The 16,700-nt window shown below is 41.9% G+C and overlaps 1 protein-coding gene across 1 annotated transcript in view; it reads left to right on the top strand.

The window, feature by feature from the left end:
- Positions 1-368: 368 nt before the first annotated feature.
- Positions 369-16,700, top strand: part of LOC144508552 (adenylate cyclase type 1-like) — a 273,546-nt gene continuing 257,214 nt past the window's right edge. The window contains exons 1-3 of the mRNA XM_078236602.1: positions 369-971; positions 2,375-2,524; positions 6,304-6,422. Of these exons, the coding sequence (XP_078092728.1) occupies positions 378-971; positions 2,375-2,524; positions 6,304-6,422 (863 nt within the window). The 5' untranslated portion in view covers positions 369-377. The remainder of the gene's footprint in view (positions 972-2,374; positions 2,525-6,303; positions 6,423-16,700) is intronic.

A 16,700-nucleotide genomic window follows, 5' to 3' on the forward strand; every position in this document is an offset into this window, starting at 1 on the left:
GTAGCAGGCTGTGGGGTTAGGATGAGACCATTCTGTGTGTGTGTATGTGTGCATCAACAGGGCAGAGAGGCCAGCAGTCCCGGGGCTCCGGCTTCAGCCTGAGCTGCCAATCGTCAACTTCTAGTTGTGTGTTATTTGCTTTTATCTAGTTGTCTGTTATCTTGGTTACCCAGCCTGATTTCTGTTCCCCATCCCCGCTGACATTAGCAAGGGAGATCTGTGTGTGTCAGTGTGTTGTGTATGTGTGTATTGGGCTCGGTTTGAAGCTCTAACTCATTCTCATCGACCTGGGGATTCGGCCAGAACTGCAACCCTAACAAGAGCGAGGCGGGCGGACAGAAGTGGCTGGAGGTGCTTTTGTTTTGGATGGCAATGACATGGAGGAAATACCGTTTCGTAAAGTCAGGACAAGAAGGAAGAAGTGTCTCTGCGCCCCGGGCTCCGCTCTCGACACTCTCAGCTGCGAGGACGAGTTCGACTGCAAGGAGCTGGAGTTACTCTTCCAGAATTATAACCTGAAGCTGGAGCAGACGGCCACCCTCAAAGCTTTGGCCATCCTCATCGTCATGACGGCCACTCTGGCCATCGTGGAGTTAATGTCCGGCCCGCGGCTCTCCATCTCCAAGGGCTCGCACCCGGTTCACTGCATCATCTTCGTCTCGCTGTTTATTGTCACCAATGTCAAATACCTGCAGGTCACCCAGCTGCAGCAGATCGTCAAACTCAGCCTGCTGTTCGCCTTTACCTTCTCCTTCCTCTGCTGTCCCTTCTCTCTCGGATCCTATGGCTTGGAGCAGCCCATCTCCCCGGAGCACGGTATGTGGCAGCTGATGTTGGTCACTTTTGTCGCCTACTCGCTGCTGCCCGTTCGGACCTTGCTGGCCATCATCTTCGGCTTGATGGTGGCCGTCTCCCACATCATAGTCACCGCCACCTCGGTGACATCCAGGAGGCAACGACTCTGGCGCACGGTAAGTCCTGCTGGCAATCCTCTCCGCTACTGTGGAAAGGATCATTGCGTGTTGTCTGTAAAGGGAAATGTAAGATTTAAAACAGTACCATCCAAAACCCTTTATCTCAATGTCCTTGGATGAACTCTGAACCATATTTCCGTGTGTGTGTTTAGAGGGGTTCTATGATCCTTCCTGTTCCTGGCAGATTCTGAACATAATCCATCTCTAGTTACCAGGGCTAACTTTCAAACTTCTGTCTTTGGCCGTTCAGTGGAATTTGATAGACTGCGATCAGGTCGGTCCCACTTTGTTACTTTCAGACCGATCGACTGAATCACAATCCTGGTGGATCCTTGAAATAAAAAAAACAGGGAATGCTGGAAAAACTCGGCAGGTCTGGGCAGCAGCTCCGGGTAGTTGGGCTGCTGTATTGGTCTGACTTTCATTTTCGCAAAAACACCTCCTTCGGGTTCTGTATCTGTTCAAAACGCTGTGTAAGAATTACAATTTTAACTCCCTCGCCTATCCCCACCCAGCCTTTGAAAAGGGCCTGACTACAGGGGCGTTTTATTGTTGGTAAATAATTGGTGAATTCTTCATTCTTTGGTTACAAAGAGTATCCATTATAACTTAGTCATGTTTGCTTAAGTGTTTAAATTCTCTTTCCATTCTAACTGCCGCCTTTTAACTGGAAACAAGGTTCAAGTCCTGCTCGCAATAAAACACCTTGGATAAAGATTACAAATTGCGTTACTAATTGCTTTTGCCAATCGCGCTGACTCCTTCTTGCTGACCTGTATCAAACATCGCATTCATTTCGAATTTTAGTCTGAAAATAATACGGGGAGAGCTCCTGTCTCGTTCCAGTTGCAAATTACAGATTGCACCCTCACTGCACTGTTTTTAGATCAACTTTAAAACATCTATTCCCCTAATTTTCTTCAGGATAGACCATTCGCCCCCTGCGGAGCCTATTCCATAAAACTCTCACCCAGGACAATCCCGGGCACTCTGGAGTGACAGTACAGGACCATCACTGACTGTTTCCCAGCGAGTAACAAGTCAGGAAAAGTAAATGGGGGAGGATTTGGACTGGGGCCGCTCAGATTCCCCTATTGATAATGTGCGATGTTACTGAAGGGGGGTCACATTAGACAGGATCTGATTTTAACAGAGTGGCGAATTGAGAGACTTTATTGATTGTGTGTGTGTGTGTAAAACGATTAACCATAACTACTTTAAGTCATTACCATTACTTCCTCAGGATCTTGGCAGGGTGTTGAAAAATCGGAAAAAAAGTTTTACTGTTGCTGGGGGAAAAACAAGTCACGTTGCTTTTTGGGGATGTATGAGTCTGAGTTTAAGAGACATAGGGATTGATTGCAATGCATGTTTTTTTTTCTGTGTTGCCCTCCCCACAGCTTGTGGCCAACGCTGTTCTGTTCGCCAGTGTGAATGTGTCCGGGGTGTTTGTGAGGATCCTGACGGAGAGAGCCCAGAGGAAAGCCTTTCTACAGGCGAGGAACTGCATCGAGGAACGCCTTCGTCTAGAGGATGAAAACGAGAAACAGGTCAGTGCGGTTGCCTGTGGAGACAGAGTGAGAAGCGCAAAAAACCTGAGAGATACGAGTAAAAAACTGTGGGGGTGTGTGTCAGGTTGTGAAGAAAAATCTATGCACCTCCTCACGGATATTGTAGATTTAATGGAACGAATCGAACTAGTTTTACATTTGTATGGAAAATATCAAAAACATGTAAACTAAGGGAATAATATGCCGGTGAATAAATGATTGTTGAAAGACAGAAAACAAGCTGGTTTGAAGTTGAGAGAGATTAAGAAATATCTAATATTTCTCGGAAACTAACTGGCTTCCGAAAGTTGCAGACGCCCTAACAATGTTCATCACTGTACTTAACATTTACTCTTTTGATAGCCATGGCTTAGTTTGATCTGTAAGAAGTTTAACAACACCAGGTTAAAGTCCTGTAGAAACTTGATGTTTGTGTCGATATGCGCGATCTTCTTGGAGATCCTCTCCACTTGGAGAGGCTATTGAGTGAACAGACTATTGAGTGAAACCATCACGTTTTTCAAATGTACGTTCCCGCACCCGATCTCCTTTTCCGTGGACATTTTTAACGTATATTTCCCCTGACAAGTAATATCAGAACTGCGAAATACATACATGTTCTGAAATATCCAATATAAGAGAACCACAGACTCCTGTCGGAGCTGGAAATCTGAAATTAAATGTTTAAAAATGCAGGGAATACGTAGCAGATAAAACCTGTCAGCATCTGTGGAGAGAAAAGAGTTAAGCCTTGAACTTCCTGGGCCTTTCTGCCTCAGGTCTGCCATAGCTTTGACAAAAAGGAAACTCCATTCTTGCAGATCAGAATATATCTGAGAAAGGGATAAATTGTTTCTTCTCACCTCAGATGCTGACTGACTTGCTAAGTGTTTCCAACAAGTTCTGTTCTTTTTGCTCAAGTGTTTAATATTTTACTCAACATTAATATATGTGCAATATGCATGTAGTATATTTGTTATAGAGATTCTTGATATTATGTTTTTATCATAAAATAATCAACACTTCTTTGTGCTGAGTCAAGGAAATATTTGTAGTATTGGAACTATTTCCAGCAGTGCTAACCATGGTGGCACAGTGATTAGCACTGCTGCCTCACAGCACCAGGGACCCTTGAGTATTGTCTGTGTGGAGTTTGCATGTTCTCCCCATGTCTGCATGGGTTTCCTTCGGATGCTCTGGTTTCCTCCCACACTCCAAAGATAGCTGTTCCTGCAGTGTAGTGGTTATGTGCGGGTTAGGTTGATTGACCATGCAGGGACTAGCAGGGTAAATACATGGGGTTGCGGAGATAGGGCCTGGGTGGGACTATTGTTGGTGCAGCCTTGATGGGCCGAATGGCCTCCTTCTGCACTGTAGGGATTCTATGATTTGAGCCAAGCAGGTTAAAATGAGACTTACTATGTGTTCAGCATTCTGAATGCTTTTGAAAGTGTAAAGGTGGGAAAGGATCTGGATGGGGAATCAGTGATGAAGGTTTGTCAATTGTCAATGTTCACTGCAACAATGAAGAGATGAGTTGGAGAACTTTCTTTATGCAGAGATCAGTCATTTTCCACAGGAGATGACTGTGACAGAGGCCATTGCGCTTTGAAAGGAAAGTTGTTACAAATTTGAAGCAGGCAGCAAAACAACACTATGGCACAGTGGAATTAGGCTCAGATTGTTCTTGAAAAGAGTCAGTACAACACAATGGGCCGAGTGATTTCCTTCTGTGAAGTCAGTTTTCTATGGTTGTATGTCTTCGGAGAGAAGAATCTTGCATTTGCTTTCAAGTTGTAACTGTCTTCTGAGAGAAAATCAGTTGTTTTCTGATGAAGCAAATCGTTTAGATTGTCAGGTTGATAAAACAGAAGTTCAGTCACGGGGACCATGAAATAAGACTAGTCCTACTTCAAATAAAATTAAGTAAATCAATTAATCTGCAAGATTTTCTTTTCAGATTTAACTGTATTTTCTTCGAGTTCACAGTCAAAATAAACTGGTGACAAATATTAAAATGAATGATTTAATGTGGTAAACAGTACAGAATGTGCAATGTAAAAATCACACTGAACCAACCGGGTACCCAGTTGGGCATTATAATTAAGTCTATAGTACCAGGCTTTTTAAGCACGATGTGATTGAGTTGACTAATAAAGAAGGATGACAAGTAATGTACAGTGCAATATGACATGCAAACTGCCAACTGGATAATTGTCACATTCAGCATGTACATTGATCCTAAACTATAAATGCCTTCCTGTAGAAAATTTTTAATGAGTAAATCTGTGTCTGGTGTTTAAAAAAAGCAACATTCTGAATCCTGATGGTCAGCAAACTAAATTTAAAATAATTGTGGAAATTAGTAATAATGCTTGCTTCCTTCTTTGCTGGACTCACATCATAAAATCAAATAGTTTCAAATGATTAATTGCAGCACTTCTGGCAGTAAGATGTCGGACTTGAAGAATGGATGTCAAGATTGGCACAAATAGATAGAGCTGCTTAAATTCCAAAGTCAAAAGCAATTTGGTTCCTTGGCCCAATTCAGAAATCCTGTTTGATTCCAGGAGCCAATGAAAATATTAATTGAAATTAAAATTGGGTGTACTAACGGCCTATACTGCATTAATAGGCAAGTAATCTTACCCATTCTCTGCATAAAGATCATTTTCTTGGAGTCCTAGCTGATTGATGCTTTGTGAAGGTAGAAATATTTTACTAGTTGTAGTGAGGAAGAAACCCTTCTGAGCACATTTATTCAGTCCCTCAACTTCTCAGAATTTGTATCATTGCAATCGATCAGCAGTAGGGTTTCTTAGCACAACCAAACTTGGGCCTATGTATAACCATAAATTGTTTAACTTTGCTGTCCTCTGGGACACAAGTTATTTGGGGATTAGCCCGCTTTCTGCCAATGGGAGTTCAGCTGGTTTCAATGAACTGTCAGTTAGGAGCTGCTGCAGACAAGTTCTTTACGGAATGATTAATCATAAAAGTTGGCGCGATGTTTTACACAGACACTGTGGGGCATATAAAGGGGTAGCATGTCTGCATTACAAATATTGCAGAGTCTCTTTTTTCTTTTGCCCAGTTACTGTTCAATTTGTTAATTAGCCATGTAATTTTAATATTAACACATGTTAGGCTGAATGTCCATATTTATCTATAAACTTTAGTGCATACATAAGGATCCTAATGTACTATCTCTCTACTAACCTACATTTTTCATCAATGATTTTTACTTCACCTTGTATTGTTAAATTTAGATTTGCTGATCGAGTAATGATACATATCACAAAAAATTGACTGGTTTTGTTGTTATGATTGGAAACATCATTGGCACACAAATAATTTCCAGCATAAATGTGTGAGTTTGGTGCTGTACTTTATATGTTAAAAAAATCATGTTGCTAAATGTATCAGTTCTATTGTTCAAGTTTCTTATTCCCAAGAAGACTCAATCCCTTCGGAAAGGCTTAGAAAACCCATTTACATTTATTTTAAAGTTTGATTTCCCTTACTGAAGCGTCTTAATTGCAGGATAATGTACAATTTGACTGTATACACAATATTAATAGTGAATCGGATGAATAAAATTGTATTCATTCACATTTGATCATGCCCAAATGAATAAATTATAGTTATGATATAATTATAAATAATTTTAGTAAGTTGTTAAATCTGACACCTGGGTATTTTAAAGTAATTTTAAATGGTCTAATAATTTGAAAACTACGTGTATATTACCTATAATTTCAATCTGTAATTTGTCACAGGAAAGACTTCTAATGAGCCTGTTGCCCAGAAATGTGGCAATGGAAATGAAGGAAGATTTTCTGAAGCCTCCGGAAAGGATATTTCATAAAATATACATCCAAAGACATGACAATGTCAGGTAAATAACTTTGCTTTTGTATTTTCTCTTTCAGTAATACTGCAACCATGTATATGTAGTTGATGATTATGATTGCTTACCCGAGAAGTGTGTCATTAAACGGTCTTAACATCCTGTTGCACAGAAGTCCACAGATCATCAAATGAATCTGTAACCTCAAGATCCAAAATACTGTTAATTTATAATGTTAAGAACTTAAGAATGAATTGGACACCTGCTATTTATTTATTAATAGTATTAAAAACAGCGAAAATCTTCTTATATTTTTCAAATTGTTCAGCTTGTCTTAAGATTTATTCTGTGTGAAATTCCAGACTGGTTTATGGATACATCAAATTCTTAAGCAGTAAAACATCAGTTCAACAGTTCATATGCACCAGTATAAATTTAATTTTGAGACCAATTTGAAAAAAGCACAAATAATGTAGCTTGAGTGATTTGGAATTCATCAAAATTACTCACAGGTGTTTTAGGTGCCTCAGTCATGAGGCACTCTCATTTTGACACTGCTGTTTCCATTGAAGGCAATGGCTACAATAATGGTCATGTTCTATAATGCCTTTCTTGTTGGAAAGTCATAAAATGCATTTCACACAGTTTTTTTAAGCCTAAGTGACTTGTTACATTGGCTGCAGTGCATTAAACTGAGGTTGCAGTTGCCTGCCCTGATAGTTCAGGTAGATGTTAAGGGCACCATGACAGCATTCAAAGGAGAGCATGGCAGTTTACTGCTGTCTGAGCAACACTCCTTAAAACCCTCAGTTCTAATACCATACATGGGACCATAATTTCTGGGAAAGGCTGGAGAGTTGGTCCCAATAAATCTGTTACTATTGGGGCAATCATGAGATAGATAATTGATTAAATTTAACATAGTGCACCAAACGATTCCATAGAAAAACTGTGTGGCGCCTTCAGGAGCAATATCACATATTTGTGCTTTAAGGCATAAAAAAATGCATTCCTGAATGATGATTATGTCATTCAGAGAATGGCAAAGAAAGTTATCATAAAGACTGAACATTAAGACTAATCACAACTCAGTTTTTGGAATTAATCTCAAATTTACCATTAGTGATATTGGATCAATAGCAATATGTTTAATTCTAATTACATTGCAATTTGTCCTTGATCATCAGTGAATTATCAACAGCACCCGGAAGATAACTGTAATAGTACTTTTTAAGAATATACAAGGCAGCTTTGTCTATCTTAAGTTCAAAACTCTGCCATTATCCTCTCTTTTCTAAACAGTAATCAGATCATTATTGAATGGTAGCACTACTCTCTCCAAATGAACCTGATTTGTGTACACAGCTGGTCTGTTTCAGAGTGGTAATCCTGTTTCCAAGATCCGTTGTGTTGTCACCATCTGCATTGTTGTATGTGATAAAGAGTATTCAACAAATGTTGGCTTTGGATCAATGGAGGAAGGTTGGGGGGCAAACATCATATCATTGGTGACAATCATCACCATTAACACCATTACAATAAACTTCTCTTTCTTTATACGGCATGGTGTGGTACATATGAACACATGCAGTCACCTCAACTTGCTGTGTACTTAGATGGGATGTTTCCTGATATCAATGGTACAGTCAAATGCTCAGAGCATTTGATCATCCTTCCAAAGCAAATTCCAGGCCAGAAAATTTTATTCATGCATACAAATTTGAATACCAATATTAAATGCAATCAGGAGAGATTTATTGTTGTACCTTATCTACTCAGTAACTCTGGTGTGTTTTTGGATGTTTATTTTCTATGCCCTGTTGCAATTCTTTAATGTAATTGATGCTGCAAATTTCATTCCGCTTCCTAGTCCTTTGAAACTAATGTGTAACCCATTCCCCGGACTGGATTTTATGGCCCCCTTTGGGGGCAGGTTGGTCGGTGAGGGGGGAATAAAATTGAGCAGCATGTCAAGGCTACAGTATCCGACAATTATATACTGACCCCCTGGCACAATTTTACCAGCAGCGAAGGAGGCATTCAGAGGCATGTGCACCCTATAAAATCCAGTCTCACATCTCTGGTTAATAAGTGTAATGGAAAAATATAGCAGCTGATGATTTGGAATATTTCACGAACCATTGGCTGTGATGATATCCTATCATTTGCAACATTCTTGACTGAAGTTCCACAATTAAAGTTGAATGCTGAGAATTCTGACAGACAGCTCTGACTGTGAAAAGCCTGCTGGCTCTCCATAATATGGATTCTTTCTTTGTGTTTGTAAAGCACAGACCGCAATTAGCTCTCAAACCACAAACCCTCTCTGTAAGTCATGATGAATCAAAAATATAACAAGATTCAGGTTTCAATGCCACAGCAATATCTGGAAATGTTTATGGTTTACATTTTGTGAGATAATTGGGCCCAGTATGCCTTCAGTTGTTTTTTAAGTAGAATTTTTATGGGTTGGAGAAAGTCTTCTGAAGCAGGCAGTCAAAGATTTATTACTATTTTCCACAGCATTTCGGTGCACAACTATTCTGTAACTTGCCACATTGAATTGTTAGACCATATAAAATGGCCATCATTTTAATGCCTTAGTTCTTACTTTTTCCAAATACATATTGATTTGAAGGTTGCAAGGTTACGTTTCAAACTTTATGAAATATATATCCCAAGAGTCCCACAATACTTCTTGTAATGACATCTTGATTGCATATTCAAATAATTGAATGGCATTTTGTTTTTGAGGCATATATTTGTGCTCTGATACCTCAATGCACATTGCATTAAAAGTTGAATTGTTCAAGCATGTGCATAATGGATAAAATCAATTGTGCAGAAATAGTACTTAAATATATTGTGGCATTATTTTATTAGGTATTTGAAATTTGCGTTGAGGGAGAGCTCTTGAAATCATATTTATACATCATTTGTAACAACTACGATAACTTGTATTTAAGTAGCACCTTTAGCATCGAAAAAACATCCCAAATCACTTCACAGAAGCTTTACTGGATAAAAAAAATTGTCCGCAAACCAAAGAGAGGATATTAGAATGCATGATTAGAGGCTTGATCGAAGAGCTAGTTTCAGATGAGAATCTTAAAAGAGTAGTGAGTTGGAGAAGCAGTGAGGTTTTGGAAGGGATTTGCAGAGCTGAGGGTCTTGATGGCTGAAGGAATGTCTGCCAATGGTGGTGGATCGAAGGATGTGAGGGATTCACAAGAGGCCAGTGAGAATGCAGAGTGCTGGGAAAGTTGCAGGGTTGGAGTCAGTTAGAGAGATGGAGTCATGCTGGGAGTAATAGGGGCATGGTGGTGTGGGTGGGTGGAGGGGGGTGGCGGGGTGGATTTTGAAGACAAGGAGTATTTCAATTGGAGACTTTGTGGACCAGGAAACCAATTTAGGTCAGTAAGCACAGGGATGATGAGTGAGTAGGCCTTAATGCAGCACAGGGGATGAGCAGCGTAACTTTGGATGAGCTGATGTTTGTGAAAGGTAAAAGATGCAAGAGGACAGTATTGGAATTGTAGTTTCTGGAGGTGGCAATGGTATGGATGTGAGCTTCACTAGCAGATGGACTGACATTGGGATTACTGAGATGGGAAAGCTAGTATTTGTGATGGAGAGGATGTAGGGTCAGAAGCTCAGTTCAGAGCAAATTAGGTCACTGCGCTTGTGCACAACCAGGACTAACCTGAGACAGTGCCCAGGGAAGGGGATAGAATCACTGGCAAATGAACAGATTTTACGGTGGAAACTGAAAACATTGGTTTTGGTTTTCTCAAAGCTTAATTGAATGACATTTCAACTCATCCAAAATTGGATGTCAGTCAAGTGGGATGACAATATACATGCAGTGGAGACTGTCAAGATAAATAGCAGAGAAGTAGAACTGGATGTTGTGGTATTCATTTGGAACCTGATGCCATGGGTTGGATTTTCCTGACTCCATTGAGATAGGGCTGGAGAAAAGATGGGGCATTCACAATGGTGCAGCTCCCTGACCCACTCCCGGCATCAGGGAGTTTTCCCAGCTTTGGATTGGTAGCAGGATCATCTTATTTATTTATTTATTGGTGTCACAAGGAGGCTTACATTAACACTGCAATGAAGTTACTTTGAAAATCCCCCAGTCGCCACCCTCTGGCGCCTGTTCGGGTACACCGATGGAGAATTAAGCATGGCTAATGCACCTAACCAGTACATCGTTTGGACTGTGAGAGGAAACCGGAGCACCCGAAGGAAACCCACACAGACAACGTGCAAACTCCGGAGAGACAGTGACCCAAGCTGGGAATTGAACGCGGGTCCCTGGCTCTGTGAAGCAGCAGTGCTAATCACTGTGCCACCATGCCGCCTGCTATGTGGAAGTGGACAACCAATTAAGGTGGCTAGGCACAATTTTGTGGTGTCACTTGAACCTCCCCACTGGCACAGTGGCCCTTGCAGCGTGTAGAGACCACCAGCTCATTGGAGACAACCTCCTTGCAGCAGGCAACCGTTGGAGCTAGTGGCTCCAAGCTCCAATGAGGGCCATGTTGGTGAAAAGCCGCAATCACCCGCCTCTTCCAGTGGGGCTGTCATTGCTCCAGCACTGCTAACCCTCTGACTGGGCCTAGAACATCCGGAGCCTATTAAGGATGGCAAACGTGAGGAAAGCCAATTAGGATGCCACCTCCGGGAAGATTGTGCTGCCAATCTAGCTATTAGCAAGTCTGTGCTCAAGATTCCCATTTGGTCTTGATGTCAGGGTCTCAAAGCATGTTGGAAAATCCAACCCCATGATATTTGGTAGATGTCACAGAAGAAAATCATGTAGTAGAAAAATAGGAAGGGGTTAAAGATAGATCTTTTGGAACTACAGCAGTAACAGTGTGGAAGAGAAGCCACTGTTGGGAATTCTGTGAATATAATTGAAGTAGAAATAGGTAAATAAATTCCACTCACTGTGACAATGGGGAAAAACTTTGGAGAAGGATGTTGTAAAAGACTGTGGAGAAGTTGAGAAGGATAAAGATGTGCATCGTGTTCATAGGACATGGAGAGGGCATCATGTTCATAGGATGTATTTGTGATTTTGATCAGGGATGTTTCTGCATTATGTCGAGGAAAGAAATCTGATTGAAGAGATTCAATTATAGAGTTACACGTGTAGTTTTTAAATTAATATTTACATTCTTTCTATTACTTTTACAGTAACCTTAAAATAATGCATATTTATATCATTGGCAAACAGGGATTAAATTTGTAAACTACAAGGTTAGGTTATATCCTCTGCCATTTTAAACTGTAAATTAAAATACCGAGTAGCAAAATTAAGATGGCTGTCTCTTAGAAAATGGAAGAAAATTGTATTGGTTGTAAATTTGAAATAGCTACAATTATGATATAAACAGGCAAGAAAAGTTACTGTAAGAGTTAAAATTTGATGATATTTTGTTGTATAAATATTATTAGCCATTTCTTTTGAAAACAATAGAAACATAACTTCCAAGATAAAAATAAGTCAAATTTTATGTAAATATTAAGCACAATATTTTCATTTTGAAATATTACAGATTAGTACTTTATGACAAATCATAATGATTAAAAATGTAATTTTGAAATTCTATTTTAGTATTTTCATCAACATTTGATCTCTTTAATCAGTGCCTTCGTATAGAGGAGACAATCTATTATAAATTAGGGAGATAATGAAATGATTAACACATTGATACATGTAATTTCTTTGCAGACTGGAATTAATGAGAAGTTTATAAATATTCAGTGGCAAGTGGGAGTCTGATAACTGCGGGTGACGTATTCAATAAGCCCACTCTAAATGTTTCCAATTTCATACATACAAAATAAATGTTTGTGTCAATGACAGAATTATTCTTCAAAAACAGTCCCAGTTACTTCTTTATCACAATAAAATTCAGGTTAAACATAGGGGTAGAACTTCTGCCAGGTTAAGCTGTTATGTTTAGCATAATTTGCCTGAGATTGGCCAACCCCCAGTTCAGAAATTCAAGGTTTACAGTTCCAAATTACAACCAGTGCAGAGTGAGTTTCCATGATTTTTTGCACTTGTCTTTAAAAAAATATTACACCAGTAGGGGCACAGAGAGTGTCAGGTGTCTGTTGGTGGTGCAGGCAGATACAATAGAGGCATTTAAGGGGCTTTTGGATAAGCACATGAATATGCAAGGAATAGAGGGATATGGACCAAGGGCAGGCAGAAGGGATTAGTTTAATTTAGCGTCATGTTCGGCACAACATTGTGGGCCAAAGGCCTGTTCCTGTGCAGTGCTGCTCTATGTTCTAAGCCAGTCCAGCTACAAAATTGGCCACACAACAGATTGAACAAATCAACCTTACGAGTTTCCACGAATTGCACATGTTGCAGACTTTTGACGAGTTCTTAAAAATTAAGATTACTCTGTTGGATGCAAGGACACTTACAGATATCTTCTAAAAGTGTTTGAATATATATATTTAAAGCAACAGATTACTGTAGACCAACTTAACCAGCAAATAATGCTGTATAGATTTTTTAAAAATCCTTCCCGTTATTTAAAATTGGGTTACTCAGAGGTAGTGGACTAGCCATTGATTAAAAATTATTTGTTCTGATAAACTAATTTTTAACTGTATTAATCAATCTGCACTAATAAACACATAAACATATCAAAGAATATTTTTAAAACAAACATTAAAGAAATCTCCTAACACCTCATCGATTGTGCCGGCTGGTACTACATTTGGCAAAACGTAAATGAATTTGAGCAGAAACTTTGGGGGGGATTAAAAGCCTTTCCAAAACTAACACAACTGTTGCTTGAGTCCAAATCACCAATTGTACCCAAAGTAAAAACTTCACTCCTTTATTGAGTTAAATTTCACATTTCTGAAGAGGTGATTTGGATATTTCCAAATTTAGAAAATATTTGTACATTTCCTTTAAAAGGCACAGTAGCTCTGAAAATATTAAACATTGCAACATGCAATTTACATATCAACAGTCATTTGATAACTAATCTCAAATGAGACATAGCTGAAAAAAAATCAGATGCTAACCATCTCACCTGAGTAGCCATACCTTAAAGTTGTGGCAGATTGGTTAGAAATGTATTTGGAAACTGAACTGCTCAATCCTGTATTTCACAGAGTTGTCCAGATGTGCAAGCAGCATGGGTGTTTGCGAGGGAATATTAAAACTCTCCTTGAAGTGTCACACAGCATTTCCTGCTGCTAATGCCCTTGTTAATATAGCTGTTGCATCAAATTAGTTTTGAAGTCAATTCCAATTAAACAAATGGAAGCAACTGTGATTTTGTTTTCACATCAACTGAATGAATAAAATATTGTAACCAAACCTCCCTTTATTAGTAAACCTTTACTCTCTGATGTAGGTGAGTGAATAACATTAGTTTATTTGCCGTATTCTCTTTGTTTGAATGTAAACGTTAGTGAATGTTGATGAGTGTAATATTGCATAACTAATTGCTGTTAAAAGTTTGTAAAGTGTGGTGAACCATAGATGGTTACCTCGATGGGTACTTGTACATATGTTACTCTTGTTACTGTTGGGGTTAGGGTTTGGATGTTCCACCTGTTATCATTGTTTATGTGGTACACTCCGTTCGGCTCCGCCTTCTTACAGGAGTATAAAGGTCACTGCTACTTCCTAGTAGCCCTTAGTCTGGGATAGTATTGTTAAGTAGTGTGGCTCCAATCTTGTTTGGAATAAAAGCCTTTATTCCCGGGTACGTCCGAGCCTCCCATGTGAATCAATCGCGCATCAATTTTATTCACAACAAAATACCGAAAATTTTGTTCGAGAAAAAATGGAGCAGATGCTGAAGCCTGATCGGCTAACGTTGGATCCGCGTGCTGCTGGGCGTCGAATACTTTCGACCATTGGTTGAAGTGCTTCGAGGATTACATTGAGGCCTCGACAGCAGTCCAGTCCAACGCCGACAGATTGCGGGTCCTCCACGCCAGGGTGAGCGACACTGTGTATGCAACAATTCGCGATTCCCAAAATTACAAAGAGGCAATCGAATTACTCAAGAAGCTGTATAATAAACAGCCGAATGAAATTCATGCTCGTCACCTATTAGCCACTCGACGGCGGCAGCCCGGCGAAATTACGGGACAGTACCTGCGCGAACTTCAACAGCTAGCCAGAGCCTGCAACTGCAAGGAGGTGTCGGCTGTTCAATACACCAACGACCTTATTCAGGACGTGTTCGTGGCGGGAATTGGCTCATCCTATATTTGCCTGCGGCTACTAGAGCAGGGTAACTTGGACCTGGCTAAGATGGTAGAACTGGCCGATGCAATGGAAACGGCCTCCAGAAGTCTCGAAACCTACCCCACCGACCACGTGGGGGCATTGTGGCAAGCACAGCCACCGCTTCAACTGTACTCGGTGGCTCCTCGGAACTGCGCGATAATGCTCGAAACTTCAGACCTGACGGCTGCGGCAGCTCCTGGAGGCCCACGGTGCTATTTCTGCAGATTGGCGAAGCATCCTCGCCAGAGATGTCCAGCCAGGACGGTGTTTTGCTCCGCCCGTGGAAAGAAAGGGCACTATGCAAAAGTGTGCCGAGCAAAGACCCCTTCTAAGCCCAGGAGTGCTGCGTGTGACTCCCCGGGATCCATCTCCTCGTCTCCGGCCTCGTCGATGTCTTCAGCGCTGCCATTTCCTATGATGACGACGCAAGCCACGTGCGATCTGCGGGTGCCGCCGTTTTCAACATCATCGACCACGTGTGATTCGTGGGCGCAGCCATTTTGGTCAACACCGGCCGCAGAAGACCAGCAGGGGTCCTCGTCGTCGGCTATCTCAGCAGCCTGCAGTTACACTCGGGATCCAACAGTGGCGTCAATCATCCTGGACCAGGCCAAGCCTCACAGACTCGACAAGTCCATGATGGACATCGAGGTAAACGGGCGCCTGGGGCATTGCCTGTTTGACAGCTGGAGCACGGAGAGCTTCATCCATCCAGATACAGTGAAACGGTGCGCTCTCCGTGTGCAAACTGTCAGGCAGACAATCTCCATGGCGTCGAGGTCCAGATCTGTCCTCGTTCTTGGGAGCTGTGTGGTAATCTTAATGGTGCGGGGCACAGTCTACGAGAACTTCAGGCTCCTCGTGTTATCGCACCTTTGCGCTCCGGTACTCCGGACTTTATGGTCCACCTGAAGAGTGTGACCCTGCGGTACGATGGGCCACTCCCTCCACTTTCAGTGGGAGAACAGCAGCCTCCAAATTGTCCAGCGCGCTCCACATGCGGTCTCTCAACACTCACAATTGCCCCGCCTTCCCTATTCAAAAATCTCGTGCCAGGCTGCAAGCCCATCGCGACTAAGAGCAGGCGTTACAGCGCTGAGGATCGGATCTTTATTCGATCTGAGGTTCAGCGGCTCCTCAGGGAAGGGGTCATTCAACCTAGCACTAGCCCATGGAGAGCACAAGTCGTGGTGGTCAAGACTGGAGACAAGCCCCGGATGATCATAGACTATAGTCAGACCATTAATAGGTACACGCAGCTGGACGCGTACCCTCTCCCGCGCATATCTGACATGGTCAACCAGATTGCGCAGTACCGGGTGTTCTCCACTATCGACTTGAAGTCAGCCTACCACCAGCTCCCCATTCGCCCAGAGGACCGCAAATACACGGCCTTTGAGGCGGATGGCCGTCTCTACCACTTTTTAAGAGTCCCTTTCGGCGTCACTAATGGGGTCTCAGTCTTCCAGCGTGAGATGGACCGAATGGTGGACCAAAACGGGCTACGGGCTACCTTCCCGTACCTGGACAACGTCACTATCTGCGGCCATGACCAGCAGGACCACGACGCCAACCTCCAGAAGTTTTTACGCACTGCGACTCTCCTGAACCTGACCTATAACAAGGAGAAGTGCGTATTTAGCAAGCACCGCCAAGCAATCCTCGGATACGTGGTGGAAAACGGGGTCATCGGCCCCGATCCAGACCGTATGCGTCCCCTCCTTGAACTTCCCCTACCCACTAGCATCAAAGCTCTGAGAAGATGCTTAGGCTTCTTCTCGTACTATGCACAGTGGGTCCCCAATTATGCGGACAAAGCCCGTCCGCTCATAAAATCTACCTCTTTTCCCCTGACAGCAGAGGCTCGCCTAGCCTTTGAAGGGATAAAAGCCGACATCGCAAAAGCCACGATGCACGCTGTCGATGAGTCCATCCCCTTTCAGGTGGAGAGTGATGCATCTGATTTCGCCCTGGCTGCCAGACTTAACCAGGCGGGCAGGCCCGTCGCCTTTTTCTCTCGCACCCTCCAAGGCCCT

Source organism: Mustelus asterias, chromosome 2 (genome assembly GCF_964213995.1).
Source record: "Mustelus asterias chromosome 2, sMusAst1.hap1.1, whole genome shotgun sequence".
NCBI classification, from domain to species: Eukaryota; Metazoa; Chordata; class Chondrichthyes; order Carcharhiniformes; family Triakidae; genus Mustelus; species Mustelus asterias.